This window comes from Cnephaeus nilssonii (genome assembly GCF_951640355.1).
Source record: "Cnephaeus nilssonii genome assembly, chromosome: 12".
Taxonomy (NCBI): Eukaryota; Metazoa; Chordata; class Mammalia; order Chiroptera; family Vespertilionidae; genus Cnephaeus; species Cnephaeus nilssonii.
Genome location: NC_137083.1, coordinates 75,728,424 through 75,744,807, shown reverse-complemented (window position 1 = coordinate 75,744,807; position 16,384 = coordinate 75,728,424). Strand labels below are relative to the sequence as shown.

The window sequence follows — 16,384 nt, the reverse complement described above, 5'->3', positions numbered from 1 at the left end:
GGCCTTCTAAAAAGAGCTTGGAAGTGTTCTTTCCTCTTGAATTTTTTTTGACATTTTATTCCTTCTTTTTAAATATGTCCCTTTAACATGTTTTGTAATACCGGTTATGTGGCAGTGAACTTTTAAAAATAACTTTCTTGTCTGTGTAGCTCTTTATCTCATCTTCAAATCTAAATCATAGTCTTGCTTGGTAGAATAGCCTTCATTGTAGGTCTTTGTTGTTGTTGTTTTTACTTTGGTTATTTTGTGCCAATCTTTTCAGGTCTGCAAATTTTTTGTTGAGAAATAAGCTGACATTTTATTGGAGCTTCCTTGTACATAACTGCTTTGCTCTGCTGCTTTTAAGATTCTCTTTTATCTTTAACTTTAGGCATTTTAATTATGATTTGTGCTGGTCTGAGTTGTTTAGGATTTTGGGACACACTGTGCTCCCTGAAATTGTATGTGTATTTCCTTCACCAGATTAGAAAAATTTTCCATTATTATTTTTTCAAATAGGTTTTGATGTCTTTCTTCTCTTTCTAGTATCTCTGTGATACAAATGTTGGTATGCTTGATGTTGTCCTAGAAGTTTCTTAATCTGTCCTTATTTATTTGATTCTTTTTTCTTTTTGCTGTTCAGATTGGATGTTTTTTCTTTGTCTTTTTAAGCTGATTTGAATTTCTGCTTCATTTGGTCTACTGTTGATTCGTGTTCTTCATTTCAGTTATTGTGTTCTTCATTACTCATTGGCTTGTTTTTATATTTTCTATTTTCATTTTAATGTTCATTCTCTGTTGAAGTTCTCAGTGGGTTCATCTTTCTTCCCCTAAGTTCACTGAGCATCCTTATAACTGGTGTTTTGAACTCTGCACCTGTTTGATTGCTTGTCTCCATTTTGTTAAGCTCTTTTTCTGGAGGTTTTTTTCCATTTGGGGCATAGTTCTTTGTCTCCTCATTTATGCTGCCTCTCTGTGTTTGTTTCTATGTATTAGGTTGATCTGCTACATTTCCTGTTCTTAGAAGAATGGCCTTATGTGATACGTGTCCTGTAGGGCCCAGTGGTACAGTCTCCCTGTCACCTGGTTGGGTTATCTAGGTCTTTCCTTTGTGTGGGTTGTGTGTGCCCTCTGTTGTAGTTGAGTCTTTATTGCTGTTGTGATGTCAGTGGGAGGGGTTGACCCTTAGACTGACAGGCTGTGAGGAATGTCTGTGACTACAGCAGATGAGCTGTTGTGCAGGGGCTGGCCCGTGGAGTGCAATTTGCTTTAGCGGGGCTCTGCTGCCTGCTGAGCCTGCCTTTCGGGTTTGGCATTTGTGGGGCTGGTTGAGTGGTCCTCTGTTTTGTTCTGAACCTGACCACCAGGTGTATTGCTTCTGGGGCCTTTGGGTGGGAGAGCAGGGGGTGGGGTGGTGCTCTGGTTCTGTCCAAGGTCAGCCACTGCCTGTGTCCTGCCCAGGGCTACCTGGTAGGAGGTACAAAGTGATCTGCAGAGGGTTGCCACCTGTGCTTGGCTTGGAGGTACCTGGGAGAGGCTAAGTAGAGAACTGATCCAGCGTCCACTAGTTTCTTGCTTAAGGCAGCTTAGCAAGTGGTAGCGGGCCTGCTGGGGCCAGATGCGACTTGTTTGATATTTTTGAACTTTAGAGATATTTCAGGAACATGCACACTGCGACCTGAGGCAGCCAGTCTGTTTGGGAAAGAGGTTGGGGCAGGAGCATGATTTTGGTCAGTCAGGACTCGGGGAATCACCAGGGAAGGGTGATTGGTGTTAAGTAGTTTAGTGGATAGCTTAGATATTGTGCCCATTGAGCTTCAGGCTGGGTGTGGGGAGGACTCAACAAACGGACAATGGTGTCCACCAGCACTTCTGTCCTTATATTGAGCTGCCCTAACCCCTGCCCCTCCAGCCCTCACCCTAAAGTTAATAAATCCAGCTCCCCCCTTATGTCCCTGGCACTTTTCATGATGCTGACCCCGTGCTGGAGATCAGAACAAATTGCGTTTAAGTGAGTGAGTCTGTGCATAGGTCTCCAACAGCCCTTCATCTCACTCACCTGCCACCCCCACAGTTAGAAGTTGTGGGGGCTTTGTTTTCTGGCTCTGAAGCCTTAGGCTGTGGAGCCTGGTATGGGGCTGGGACTGCTTGCTCCTCAGGGGTTCTCCACAGCTGAGAGATCCCTCTCATTTCTTAACTCCACAACATGGATGTGGGGCCTCTTCAGACCATGTCTCTGCCTCTCCCACAGGTCTCCGGTGGTTTCTTCTTTATACCCTTAGTTCTAGGCGTTCTGTTCAGCTACTCTTCAGGTGGTTCTCAATGATGGGTCTTCTATAATTTAGTTGTAATTTTGATGCAGTAATGCATAGTGAAGGGAAGTCTGTTTGCTTTTATTTATAATTTACCTTTGGTATCAAAATTATAAGAAATATTTGGTTTATAGAGCAATGTAATGGATATGAAGTCTTCTAAATCTAGGTTATGTTTAAAATTTAGGCTGGGGAAAAGAGCTGTATCTTGAGTAGATTTATCACACAGATACTCTTTTGAATATAATTTTGTTCAGGAAAGTAGATTAAGAAAACACTTACCACTGTGTCGATTTTCTTGATGTTGACATAGTTTCTGGGTATTATAATATTCTTCACAGTTATCATGAAACTTTTACCTTCTTGCCATGTATACAGATAGGAGAGTGTATATTTAGGAACATAAGACTTGAGCTGAATATGTTGGTTTCTTACTTCTTCAACTCATTAACTGAAGAGGATACATATGTATGGTATATATGTGTCTGTGTATATGCGCACATACATATTAGAAATCTGAAACGTTTTCATTAGCCCATGGACTAGATGGACTGCTGTTTCCAATAACATGTTTTATTATACTAACAAAACCAAATTTAATAAACAAGAAAAAATTGAGACACTTTTATGAAAGGGTTTACATTCAAGCACCTGAGTTTTCATCCGTATGATTCGCCATCCTGCACACCCATGTGGTAAGGCGAGGCTGTGCTGTCCTGATCACCAGCCACATGGGTTACTCCCTGCCTTACCCACGTGGGTCCCGCCCCTGCTCTCCAGCTGTCAGTCCTTTGCTTCCCGCTTCCCACAGTGTTTGTAATTCCCACAGCTGGCCCATTGGAGAAAGAGCGGTTTGGTTTCCCTTCATTCAGTGGCATTTCTCGCCTGACCTGGCTCGTCTCTCTCTTCGGGGAACTTTCTCTGGTGTCTGCCACTTTGGAAGAGCGAAAGGAAGATCATTACCTGAAAATGACTGTATGCTTGGAGACAGAGAACAAACGGTAGGTTGTGAGAAACCGTGAAGAGAAGGAAACTTAAGGACGTTCTCCTGTGTTCATCAGAGGGAACCTGGGGGGCCTACACCCTTAGCCCCAACTCCAGAAGGGCTGCCTGCTTTTGCTAACAGGACAGTTACTAAGATTTCACGCATATTGCTCTCTTTCATCTTCACAGAAGCCTTGAAAGGTAAGTAAGACAAACATGATACCCTTGGCTAGTAAGCAAACAGACTTACAGAATTTGAGCAGGTTGCCTGAGCCATACAGGTGAGCAATATCAGACCTAGTAGCTTCTGTGGCCTGAATATTTCCCAAAATCCTATATAATAAAAGTGTAATATGCAAATCGACGAAATGGCAGAACGACCAGTCAGTGGGGGGCGCGGCCAGCAAGCAGTGGTGCCAGGCCAGCCAAGGCGCATGCCAGAGAGCAGAGGGAGGAACGGCGATGGGGAGTGGGGCAGCAACCAGTGACAGTGGAGGGTCAATGAGGGGGGGGGCGGTGGCGGGGGGGACAGCACCATCCCCTGATCCCCTGTCCTTGCCTCCCGCAGAGGGAGGCTGGGTGGCAATGGCAGAGTGATGGGGGTGGTGCTGTTCCCTGATCTGCTGGCCTGGTTGCCTCCCACAGAGGGAGGCCAGACTGCGGCTTAGGCCCGCTCCCCATGGAGCAGGTCTAAACCATCAGTAGGATATCCCCTGAGGACTCCCAGACTGTGAGAGGGTGCAGGCTGGGCTGAGGGACCGCCTCCCTCCAGTGCATGAATTTTCATGCACCAGGCCTCTAGTTTTATTATAAAAGTTTCAGACATATGGTGAGGTTGAAAGAATTTTGCAATGAACACCCTTACAAATACCACCTAGATCTTGCCATTAACATGTTACCCTGCTTGCTTATCACATGTCCAAAATTTGGGTTACCTTTATCATCACATCATACTGTCATAATGTTCCCCAAATATTCTGATTCTTTCTCATACCAAGTCTTTTTCAACAAAAACACATTTATAAATTTCCTTTAAAAGCATTTCAGCTCTGTAAAATATTTAAAACAGCGAAGGTTTTACAGTTCCTATGTGTATTTCCAAGTAGGTGGGTCTCTTGGTAGTAAAATAAACAGACCATTGGGGTATTTAAAAAAAAGAGAAAAATATTTTATTTCCTGAGTGAAACCTGATGTCCATTTTGAGGAGTCTCCTCTTTGCAAGGAAAAGGCAGAGGTAACAGATGATGTTGAAACATGCAGAGCTTGGATGGACAGCATGTGGAGTGATAGCAGGGGTGGCCCTGGTCTGATGCTGGTCACGTGGAATTGCAGCCGTATCCACGGGCAGGTGCTGTCCCCTGTGTTCAGAGCTAACGGTAGCTCAGGGTGCTGCAGGAGTGCAGGGAAGCGGCACCTGGAGAGGTCAGATTGTGCTGCTTAGAGGAGGAGGTGCTGTGCTCGGTCGTGGAGTGGGAATCAGGAAACAAGAGCTGACTCTCATTGCAAAGCACTGGGTGAAAGTTGGGCAGATGGCAAATACCATAAGTTTTTAATTCATATAATTCTCTCCACCTCACAAACGGCATTTTTAATTTCACCACCATCACCACCACAACATAGGTAAAGATGTGCACTCGATATTTGTTTTTACTCTTAGGAAGTTGTAGTGGAGGAAACATCCTGACATTTTGTATTCCCTCAAATTGTAAGGCTGTATGTTATTTGGAGGGACCTGAGAAATTGTCTTAGGTAGATTAGAATATTTGGAGTATCTCAAGTGGTTTTTATCTGGTGTTAAAGCAGTTAATAAGGAGCATTGATATTAATCTTTGTCATCACATCCTGGAATGTTTGTAAAGGCTGTATCATGAGTTTTAAAGCTAGCCATAGGCTGACACTAATATCATGTTACTTGTCATCTCTACCTCAATAAAGCAAACACAAAACAAAACTCTAAAAAACTAGCTATGAAATTAACTGTTTTTTTAAAAATATATATATTTTTTTATTTCAGAGAGGAAGGGTGAGGGAGAGAGAGATAGAAATATCAATGATGAGAGAGAATCATTGATCGGCTGCCTCCTGCATGCCCCCTACTGGGGATCGAGCCAGCAAACCAGGCATGTGCCCTTGAACAGAATCAGACCTGGGACCTTTCAGTCCACAGGCTGACGTTCTATTCACTGAGCCAAACCGGCTGGGCTAAAATTAACTTTTTAGAAGAATTTATACCAACTTTTTTATAGAGTTTATAATAATCATGTTGTGTGTTTTTTTTCATTTGCGTCATAACCAAAAAAAAAAGTTTAGTTGATAGATTTGAACACCTTACAAGTTTACTAATTTAATTACTGTTTACTAGAGTCTTTGCCTGACCTGAATGTGAACATCACATTGATGGGTTAGTGTTGATTCACACATGGATCATGTCAATGGCTTCCAGAACAGGCAACTTGCTGAACTACAGTTCCTGAAGCAGATGGGTCCCTCCCTGCTTGGTTTACGGACCCTGTGGGGCAGTGTGCTGTGTGGGGAAAGCCTTCTATCCTGTGTGTGCAGCTCTTGCTTCTGACTCTGCCTGGGAAGAATGCTTTGGGATCTGTGAGCCACTTTCCTCTTTCTCCCCCACATCTTTTCTTAGTCTGCAGGCCAGATTTTATAAGTAGATATTTTTCCAGGCCTTGTCACTGCACATGAGGAGCCTCTGCCGGTTGTTTCCAGACACAAATTGTTAAGTTGCAGCTCTCTCCAAACAGCAGAGTGGCGTGGAGCAGGACCACAGCAGGAGATGGGGAGAAGGGGCGGCATGCTCTTCAAAGGCCACAGTAGAACTAGCAAGCCTGGGATCATTACTTGAAACCCTGTTGTACAATTGCTAGAATTCTCTCATGTTTTTGTCTGGCATGTGCTGGTGTCATAGACTTCTTTGAGAATGTAATGAAGGAATACTTTCCCGTAAAAACGCACATACGCATGGGAATAATTTTCACAAAATCTCAGGTGGTTCCTGTGTTGCCTGTAGTTCCTATCTGTCTCCCCTAGAGGGACCTATAAGACTCAGAGTAAAAACTGAATAACCAAGTGGTGTTCACAAAAAGCATTGCATGAATTCCTCTGTCTGTGGCAAAATGAAAGGACTGTTTGGCACTAAAGTTGGAAGTGATCAACCATGACCTTTGGGAGGCTGGTGGAGGTTGGGTTGCCACCTTAGCCACCCCGGGGGAGCAGCAGCTGCAGGGCAGGTGGCTACAAAACAGGGACCTGTTCCCAGGAGGCAGCAGGCGTTCACTGGTGCTGCTGTGTACTTGCTAACATCAGGGTTCTTTTGTTTTTGCAGTCCGCTGACATGGATTGAGGAGAAAGGGCCTGGTCTAAAACGAAACCGACATTTAAGCTTCCATTTCAAATCTGGGTCCCTGGAGAATGTGCCAAATGTAGGAGATAATAAGAATATTTTTCTGAAAGATCAGACTATATTTGTCCAGAAACTCTTGGGCCAGATTTCAGAAGCGGAACTGGCTGCTGAAAAGAAACGCATCCTGCACTGCTTGTGGCTCGCGGAAGAAATCCAGAAATGCTGTGGCTAAAAGAAAAAAAGAAAGCAGCGGGCTCTTCCAACATGAAACCGTAGTTTGATTTTTATCAAGAGTTGGTTTTACCTCTATTCTTGCAATTAAACACGTCTTGGGGAAACAGGTTTTGCTTATTGTCACTGGTTGTATTGGGCGTGGTATTGAGAGTAGAGGCACATGTAGTGGGGATGAGGAAAGAACTCAGCTTGCTTAAGCTGACCCAATGCTTTATATGCCTGATTTCATTTACTTTTTTCCAACAACCTTGTTAGAAGGGGATGACCAGGTTTGTTCCCGTTAGTATATTGGAAATTCTTGCTTTCAACCCCACTCAGGCACTCCACCACTACAAAATAGTCCCATGAGCCTTAGTCCCTGCTTTAAGGAATTTTATTTTCTCTCACAGACTTTCACTAGTCGACTATGCTAAGTTCGTGTTTTCTTAAAATGAATAAGACGTAGCTACTGCCCCCAATAACTCACAGTGTCATAAAGGAACCAGTTACATAAACTGGTCATTGTAATGTAATAGGTTCAATAAAAAAGATATATCCTGGCCATCTGGAAAGGAGTTCAGGGAGATTTTGACCGTGAATAAGTCAGCCGTGTAAAGATGAGAGCAGGGCTTTCCTGGCAGAGAGCTCAATGAGGAAAGAGAGTGAGAAGCAGCCTGGGGAGTGCCATGGGAACACTGGCTCACTGGGGGCGGGAGGCCCAGAGAGCAAGTCCTATCCTGGAGGACCCCGCCGGCCAGGGGAAGGAGCTGGCATGTTATTTACCAGGCAATGCAGATGCACTGAAAGGTGTAATTTATTAGGGGAGTGGCATGGTCAGTTGAGAGCCAACCAATATGTTTGTGCTTTCAGCCTTTTTTCCTGTCTGGACTTGTCCCTGATGTCGAGTCAGACTCTGCTGAACTTGATGAAGAACCAAGTTTCAGGAAGCTGCCTTTTTGTTTCATTGAAAGTCCTATTGCATTTTCTTCAAAGCTGGGTTAGCTTTCTTGCTTCTGTTTTTTGTTTTTTTTTGCCTCCTCCTCACTTGCCATTAACCAGTTCAGAATCCATGAGGTCATTGATGAAGGCAAACTCTATTTTTTTACCTGTTTATATTATTCCATCACCATTGTACATCAAGGTAAATAAAGCAGATGAATATATTAATTTAAATATTTTAAAGCCTTATGGTTATTCTTACATTTGCCATATAAAATAATTTGTAATAAATATTAGTCAATTTATTTTCTCATTTGGTTATATACATCAAATGTCCCTTAAGGTCAGGGAATATTGTATTGTATTTATTTTTGTATGCTGTGCAGCATCTAGTATTAGGTAAATATTAAATATTTTATGATTAGAATGTGTTGCAAAATATTCTCCCATTTGGGCTTGATAACTGCTGTTTTAATATTATTAACCCTACTTGATATTGGAAGTGGGGTATTCAAAGAAAACCAGAATGGACAGTAGAGTTGTATAACCAGATTTTATTCAGGACTATTGCAATAGAGGAAGAGAGACCTCAGTATACAGCTGGACTCAGTTCCAAATATAGCATAGACCAGTGGGGATTTATACCCAAGGAGCAGGGCAGGGGTCAGTAGATGTGAATTAATAAGAGGAAACATCAAGGGTAAGTGGAAGATTCTGGCTAAACTACCGTGACATGATCCTTACAGAAGGCATGTCAACCTGATCAGATACCTGGTGTGGGGATGAAGAATTTAGTCATATATTAAGGGTGGGGATTTTTACTAAGCTGACTAAAATTAGGTGATGAAAACAGACATGGAAGTTCCAAGGTCAAGGCCTAACTGAGAAGAATGTTTAGAGGAGCTGGGTCAAGAAGAGATTTTTTTTTTTTTTGGTCATGGGCTATGTGATTACTAATTGATACTGATAATTACTTATCTCAAGCTTATTTTGTATTTGGTCAAAAGATACAAAATGCAAACATCCATTAATTTTACAAATTTTAAAGAACTGCAGTGGGACAAAGAAGGGAAGATGAAAAAACAACCTAGAGAGACGATGGACCGGCAGCCTTGCTTACTTTTCTGTGTGCAAATGCTTTGGGGCCTGCTGGAGCCATGCTGGATATACCCCACGGCAGCATTTCCCAACTGCTTCTTCCTCTACAGGCCACTCCCACCCCCTAATTACAGCGTCTCCCCCAGGGTGTCACAGAAGTAAAGACACCACAAGTATCTCTCAGTCATTGGCCCAAGTACCACAAGATTGTGGCCTTCATTTTCTCCCTTGCCATAAGGCTCTCTTGACTTCCTTGGGAGGCCTAGTGAGTAAATGGGGATTTGAGGTCTAATGTTTCAGAACAAAGTAGCCTTTCTATCCAACTTGGAGAAAAACCAAACACCTTTATTCGACTGTACCAATGCTTGTAAGTGTTGGAGTGTCCTCTAGGAGGAAAGTGACTTAAAGTAGTGCCTTTAACTCCTCTCTTCCCCTCACCCACTTCTCCCTGGCAGAAGTAACTAACTGGTAAAGCTGACAAAGAGACTAAACGCACAAGTTCAGCGACCATTTTTATACACTTGAACTCTGCTTGTCCATGTGGTGAGGTGGCCTGAAGCTTTGAAGAAAAGTTAAGTTACTCTAAGACAGGGATGATTAGCAAACCCATTTGCCTGTAGATGCCAGCTACATTTCCCAATCAGCTTTAAAAAGAAAAAACTTCATCTCAGAGGCAGGGTCAGGCTGGTGGCATAAAAGGAGGTAGAGTTCGTCCCCTCCCATGAGCACACCAAATAGACATCTATATTTGGAGAAATTATTACTGGGAGATAACTGAAGAGTTTATGCACACACAAAAGAGAGAAAGAGAGAGAGAGCATAGAGAAGACTGAGTAGCCATTGGAGCTCTCCAGAATCTGCGGAAACCACTAAGCGCAGAAGACCTGGTGAGCACCATGCTTTGCACTCTCCCTGCACTTGGATAACATGATTTGGATCTCTCTATTCAGGGGCTCTGGCCAGCCTGCGAGGGCACCACAGTGCATCCCCAGCCACCCCTCCTGAAAAGAGCTCCATCAATAACAAGAGTGCCCTAGCAGATGCACATGTCCACCCCATAGGGGGCTGAAGCCACTGTGTCCACCAGGCCACTGCTGCACACACCCACTGTGCTGCGCCAGCTGGTGAAAAAGCAGAACTAGCGTGCACTACAGCACAGGCACTCACAAGGCTCCCCAGCCCAGACCGGGCTCCAGCAGCAGTCAACAAATCAACAGTGCAGGCCTCACACAGACACACAAGCACAGCTCCACCTGGACTCAGAGGAAGCCGGCAAAGCGCCACAGTGCGTGGGTGCTCGTGGAGCTGCCCTGCACAGCACAGTCCCCAGTCCCCCGGGGGACAATCAAATCAATAGGTATCACCACTGTGTAAACGAGGCGGCTGCAACAAGCTTAAGAATGGAACCAGCAGGGTGCTGGGGCACACACCAAAAGAGCGCCCCCTCCTGGACCATCAGGGAATGGAAATGCCCACACACTGGGCTGCCCTGCCCTACCTCCTGTCTGACCATGGACAGCCAGAACAACGGGAGCTACCAAACATGCCTGTACTTGAGGCTGCCCTACCGGAAACATAGCAGTATTCCTACTGGAGAGGGGTACCTTAGGCACTGTGCACACTGCCCTGACTCCCAACTTGCCTGCCAATACCACCCAGCACACAGTCTACACAGAGGCCACTACTACAGAAGAACACTTTTTCAACATTGGGAGAAATAGCTATTTCATTTACTCATAGGAACAAACACAGAAAATCAGACAAAATGAGTAGACAGAAAAATATGCCCCAAATGGAGAAACAACAACAACAACAACAAAATAAAAACACACACAGTGCCCTAGCCAGTTTGACTCGGTGGATAGAGTATCGGCCTGTGGACCAAAGGGTCCCAGGTTTGATTCCAGTCATGGTCACGTACCTTAGTTGCAGGCACCTTATGCCCTGGCCCTGGTCGGGGCTCATGCAGGAGGCAACCAATCAATGTGCTTTTCTCACATCAATGTTTCTCTCTGTCTTTCCCTCTCCCTAAAAATCAATGAAAAAATAGCCTTGATGAAGATTAACAAACAAAAACACAACACACACACACACACACACAAACAAAACACTTATGAAATGGAGATAAGTAATTTTCTAGATAAAGAATTCAAAGAAATAATCATAAAAATGCTCAACAAACTTGAGAATAAAGTAGAGGAAATCAGAGAAAACCTCAACCAAGAGAAAATATAATAGCCAATCAGATGAAAAATATGATAACTGAAATGAAAAACACACTAGAAAGAATTGACAGCAGGTTCATTAAGAAAAAATAATGGATTAGTGACTTAGAAGGCAGGTTAGTGGAAATCAGCCAATCAAAACAACAAAAATAAAAAAGTAATTTAAAAAAATGAGGCTAGTTTAAGGAACCTCTGGGACAACATCAAGCACAATAACATTCACATTACAAGGATCCTAAAAAGAGAAGAGAGAGAAAGGGGCAAAAGTATACTTTTAAATATAATGACAGAAAAGGAAATAGACATTCAAGTCCACTAAGCATAAAGAGTTTTAAACGAGATGAACCCAAAGAGGCCCCCACCAATATATATTGCAATTAAAATACCAAAAATTAAGAATAAGGATACAATCTTTGAAAGCAACAACAACTAAAAAGAATTATTCACATACAAGAGAAACCCCATAAGGCTATCAGCTGATTTTTCACCAACTTTACAGGTAATTAGAGAGTGGCAGGAAATATTTAAATTGCTGAAAGAAAAAAACCTACTACCTAGAATATGATACCCAGCAAGGTCATCATTCAAAATTGAAAGGGAGCTAAAGAGTTTGCTAGACATAATTAATTAGTTAATTAATTATCATTAAACTGGATTTACAGGAAATATTGAAGGGTCTTTGTGCAGAAAAGTATGTTATTTTGAGAAATACAAAAATACAGAAAAAAACTCACAGGCAAAGGCAATATAGAATTAACACAGTAAATGAGCTACTTAAAAAGCTAATATGAAAGAAAAATACAAAAGTAGCAAAATTGTTACTACAATAAACAAGGGATACACAAAACAAAATATATATAAAATATGACATCAAAAACAAAAAGTATGGAAGAAAGTAAAAATGTAGTGCTTTTAGAATGCCTTTGAATTTCACTATCAGCTCAAAATAGACTGATATATATATATATATATATATATATATATATATATATATATATATCATGATAACCACAAACCAAAAAAAGACAAAAAGTACCCAAAAAAATGAGAAAAAAAAATCCAAACAAAACATTAAAGAAAACCAGCAAACCAAAAGGAAACAGATCAGAGAAGAAGAAAAAACAGGGAACTACAAAAATTTATCAAAAATGGCAATAAATACACACCTGTTAAGAATTATTTTAAATATAAGGGATGAAATTCTCAAATCAAAACACGAGTAGCTGAAAGTATATATATATATATATATATATATATATATATATATATATATATATATATTACCCACAAAAGATTTCAGGTTGAAGGACACACAAAGACTGAAAATGAAATAATGAAAAAAATATATTTCATGCTAATAGAAATAAAAAGAAAGATGAGGTAGCAACACTTATCAGAAAAAATAGACTTTAAAGCAAATCTGTAAAAATAGACAAAAAAGGACATTACATAATGATAAAGGGGTCAATTAAAGAAGAGGATTTAATAATCACAAATATCTATGCACATAAACTTAGGAGTGACTAAGTATATAAGGCAAATATTAATGGACATAAATAGAGAGATCAACAATAGGACAGTAATAGGACTTTAATACATCATTAATGTTAGTAGGCAGATTATCCATACAGAAAATTAATGAGGAAATAATGGACTTAAATGTCACATCATATCAGTTTGATTTAATGGAAATTAATAAACTTTTATCCAAAATATGAAGCATACTAGTATACACTTTGTAGGTGTACATAAAATATTCTCTAAAACTTATCCCATATTAGGCCACTAAAAGTCTCAAATTAAAGAAGATAGAAATCACATCACGCATTTTTTTCTGACAATGGTGTGAAACTAGAAGTCAACTATAAGTGTAAAACTGGAAAAAACACAAACACATGGAGACTAAACAGAATGCCACCAAACAACCAATAAATAAAAAAAGGCCATAAAACAGAAAATCCAAAATTATCTTGAGACATATAAAAGCAAAAACACAATTTCCCAAAATTTATGGGATACAGCAAAAGAAATTCTAAGATGGCAGTTAATATACATAAAGGTGTACCTCAAGAAACAACAAAAAAAACAACAAAAAACCCCAAACAACTTTATATTTAGAGAAACTAGAAAAAGAACAAACAAAAGCCAAAGTACAATAAATCCTACCTAATAAAAGAGTAATATGCAAATTTATCATACCTCTGCCACATCCACAAGTCACGCCCATCAGCCAATCAGGAGTGAGTATGCAAATTAACCCAACCAAGATGGCTGCAGCCATGGAGAGAGCAGGAGGCTTGGGTTTCCCTAGCAATGGAGGAAGCAAAGCTTTCCGCCTGCCCTGGCCTGCCTTGACCTCCACTTAAGGCTACAAAGTTTCAATTATAAAAGATAAATAAGTCCCAACAAAAATGGCCGCAGCCACAGAGCTGGAGAGAGCAGGAGGCTTGAGTTTCCCCTGGCGATGGAGGAAGCCAAGTTTCCGCAGTCCTGGCCTGCCTTGGCCTCCGCTTAAGGCTACAAAGTTTGAATTATAGAAGATAAATAAATCCCAACAAAAATGGCTGTGGCCACAGAGTGAGCAGGAGGCGTTGCTCCTCTCATGGCTACAAAGTTTCAATTACAGCCCTAATCAGTTTTGTTCAGTGGATAGAGCATCGGTGTGCGGACTGAAAGGTCCCAGGTTTGATTCCGGTCAAAGGCATGTACCTTGGTTGCAGGCACATCCCCGGTGGGAGGTATGCAGGAGGCAGCTGATCGATGTTTCTCTCTCATTGATGTTTCTAACTCTCTATCCCTCTCTCTTCCTTTCTGTAAAAAAATCAATAAAATTCATTTTTTTAAAAAGTTTCAATTATAGAAGATAAATAAATCCCAGATACCAGGGCCTCCACTTGGGTCGCCGGGGGGCATGGCCAGCCTACAAACCACCACAGGCACCTCGCCCAGGTCGCCCCACACCCCAAGGAAACCCCCACCCTGATCCGGGATACCCTTCAGGGAAAACCAGCCAGCCCCCACCCATGCACCAGGCCTCTATTCTATCTAATTTTATCTAATAAAAGAATAATATGAAAATTGACTATCACTCCAACACACAAGATGGCTGCCCCAATGTGGTCAAAGATGACGGCCCCCATGTGGACGCAAGATGGCCTGCAAGGGAGGGCAGTTGGAGGCAATCAAGCCTGCAGGGGAGGGCAGTTAGGGGTGACCAGGCCTGCAGGGGAGGGCAGTTAGGGGTGACCAGGCCTGCAGGGGGGGCATTTAGGGGCAAACAGGCTGGCAAGGGAGCAGTTTGGCATCAATCAGGCTGGCAGGGTAGTGGTTAGGGGGTGATCACGCTAGCAGGCAGAAGCAGTTAGGGGCAATAAGGAAGGCAGGCAGGCGAGCAGTTGGGAGCCAGCAGTCCTAGATTGTGAAAGGGATATCCGACTGACCGTTTAGGCCCGATCAAGGGGTCCCAGATTGAAGAGGATGCAGGCTGGGCTGAAGGACACACACCCCTGTGCACAAACTTTGTACACCATGCCTCTAGTATATAAATAAATATATAAACAAAATAGACTAAAATTAAAATAATGGAAAAATCATTAAAATTAAAAGCTAGTTCTTAGAAGAGAAAAACAAATTTTACAAATCTTTAACCAAACTCATTAAGAAAAAAAGAGAGAACCCCAATAAATAAAATGTTAAAAAGAGGAGGAATTACAACTCATGCTGCAGAAATACAAAGGATCATTTAAAAGTACTATGCCCAATTATTTGCCAACAAATTGCACAACACAGAAAATAATGGATAAATATCTAGAAACATAAACCTCTCTAAAATGAATTAGAAATAGAAAATCTGAATAGAAATATTACTACTAATGTAATTGAAGCAATAATTTTAAAAACTTCCAGCAATCCCAAGTTTAGAACCTGATAGCTTCAAAACTGAATTCTATCAAACATTTAAAGAAAAAATAATGCCTATCCTCAAACAAATCCAAAAAATGAAAAGGAAGAAATGCTTCCAACTTCATTCTACAAGGTCAAGATTACCTTGACATCAATACCAGAGAAAGATACTATAAAAGGCGAGAAACTTATGCCAACATAATTGATGTATATAAATGCAAAACACTTCAACAACGTATTAACAATCAAATGTAGCAATACATTAAAAAAGTCTTGCACAGAAATAAAGTGGGAATGATTTCTGGAATACAAGGTTGGCAAAATTCTCACAAATCAATTAATGTGTTACACCACATAACCAAAATGATGAATAAAAGCTATCTGAGTAGCCCTAGCTGGTTTGGCTTAGTGGATAGATCATCAGCCTGCAGACTGAAGGGTCCTGGGTTCAATTTTGGTCAAGGGCACATGCCCGTGTTGTGGGCTCCATTCCTGGTAGGAAGTGTGCAAGAGGCAGCCAATCATGGTTCTCTCTCATCATTGATGTTTCAATCTCTTTCTCCTTCTCCCTTCCTCTCTGAAATCAATAAAAATATATTTTAAAAAAAACTATTTGAGCATATAAATAGATATAGAAGTAGCATTTTTGATTTTTATTGAACTTACTAGAGGCCCAGTGCATGAAATCATGCAAGTGTAGCTCGCCGCTGCTTGCCACCGCTCGCCGCCTCGCCCACTGCCCGCCACTGTGAGCCACGAGCCGCCCTACGCGCCCACCACCGCGAGCCACCCCACCTGCCTGCCCACTGTCGTGAGCTGTGAGCCGCTCTGCCCGCTTTCATGAGCCGCTGCTTGTGAGCCTGGGGGAAGGGACTGAGAGGTGGTCAATGCACCTCATGGCGACTGGTCAAGTGGTCATTCTGGTTGTTATGCTTATGGTCCCTGGCCTTTTATTATATAGGATTGGAGTGACATCGGTTGATAAAATTATATAGGTCAGATATATAATTCTATAATTCATCATCTCAAAGAAATCATTTGACAAAATATAGCACTTACTTAAGATTAAACTCTCAGCAAAGTGAAAATAAAAGAAACATATGTCAACATAATAAAGGCCATCTATATATATAAAAACCTAAGCGACTGAATGACTGGTTGACTGGTTGCTATGACATGCACAGGGGACAGATGCTCAACACACAGGATTGGGCTCCCTCCTGTCTGGATCGGGCCTGCAGGGACTAAGCCAAAACAGGCTACCTGACGTCCCCCAAGGGATCCTGGATTGTGAGAGGGCACAGGCCAGGCTGAAGGACCCCACCGGTGCACAAATCTGTGCACCAGGCCTCTAGTCCTGTATGTAAAAAGCTAAT

At 41.9% G+C, this 16,384-nt stretch overlaps 1 protein-coding gene across 1 annotated transcript in view; it reads left to right on the top strand.

Moving 5' to 3' along the window:
• Positions 1-6,971, top strand: part of BLVRA (biliverdin reductase A) — a 67,607-nt gene extending 60,636 nt beyond the window's left edge. The window contains exons 7-8 of the mRNA XM_079786255.1: positions 3,121-3,292; positions 6,613-6,971. Coding sequence (XP_079642381.1) covers positions 3,121-3,292; positions 6,613-6,862 — 422 coding nt within the window. The 3' untranslated portion in view covers positions 6,863-6,971. The remainder of the gene's footprint in view (positions 1-3,120; positions 3,293-6,612) is intronic.
• The last annotated feature ends 9,413 nt before the right edge of the window (positions 6,972-16,384 follow it).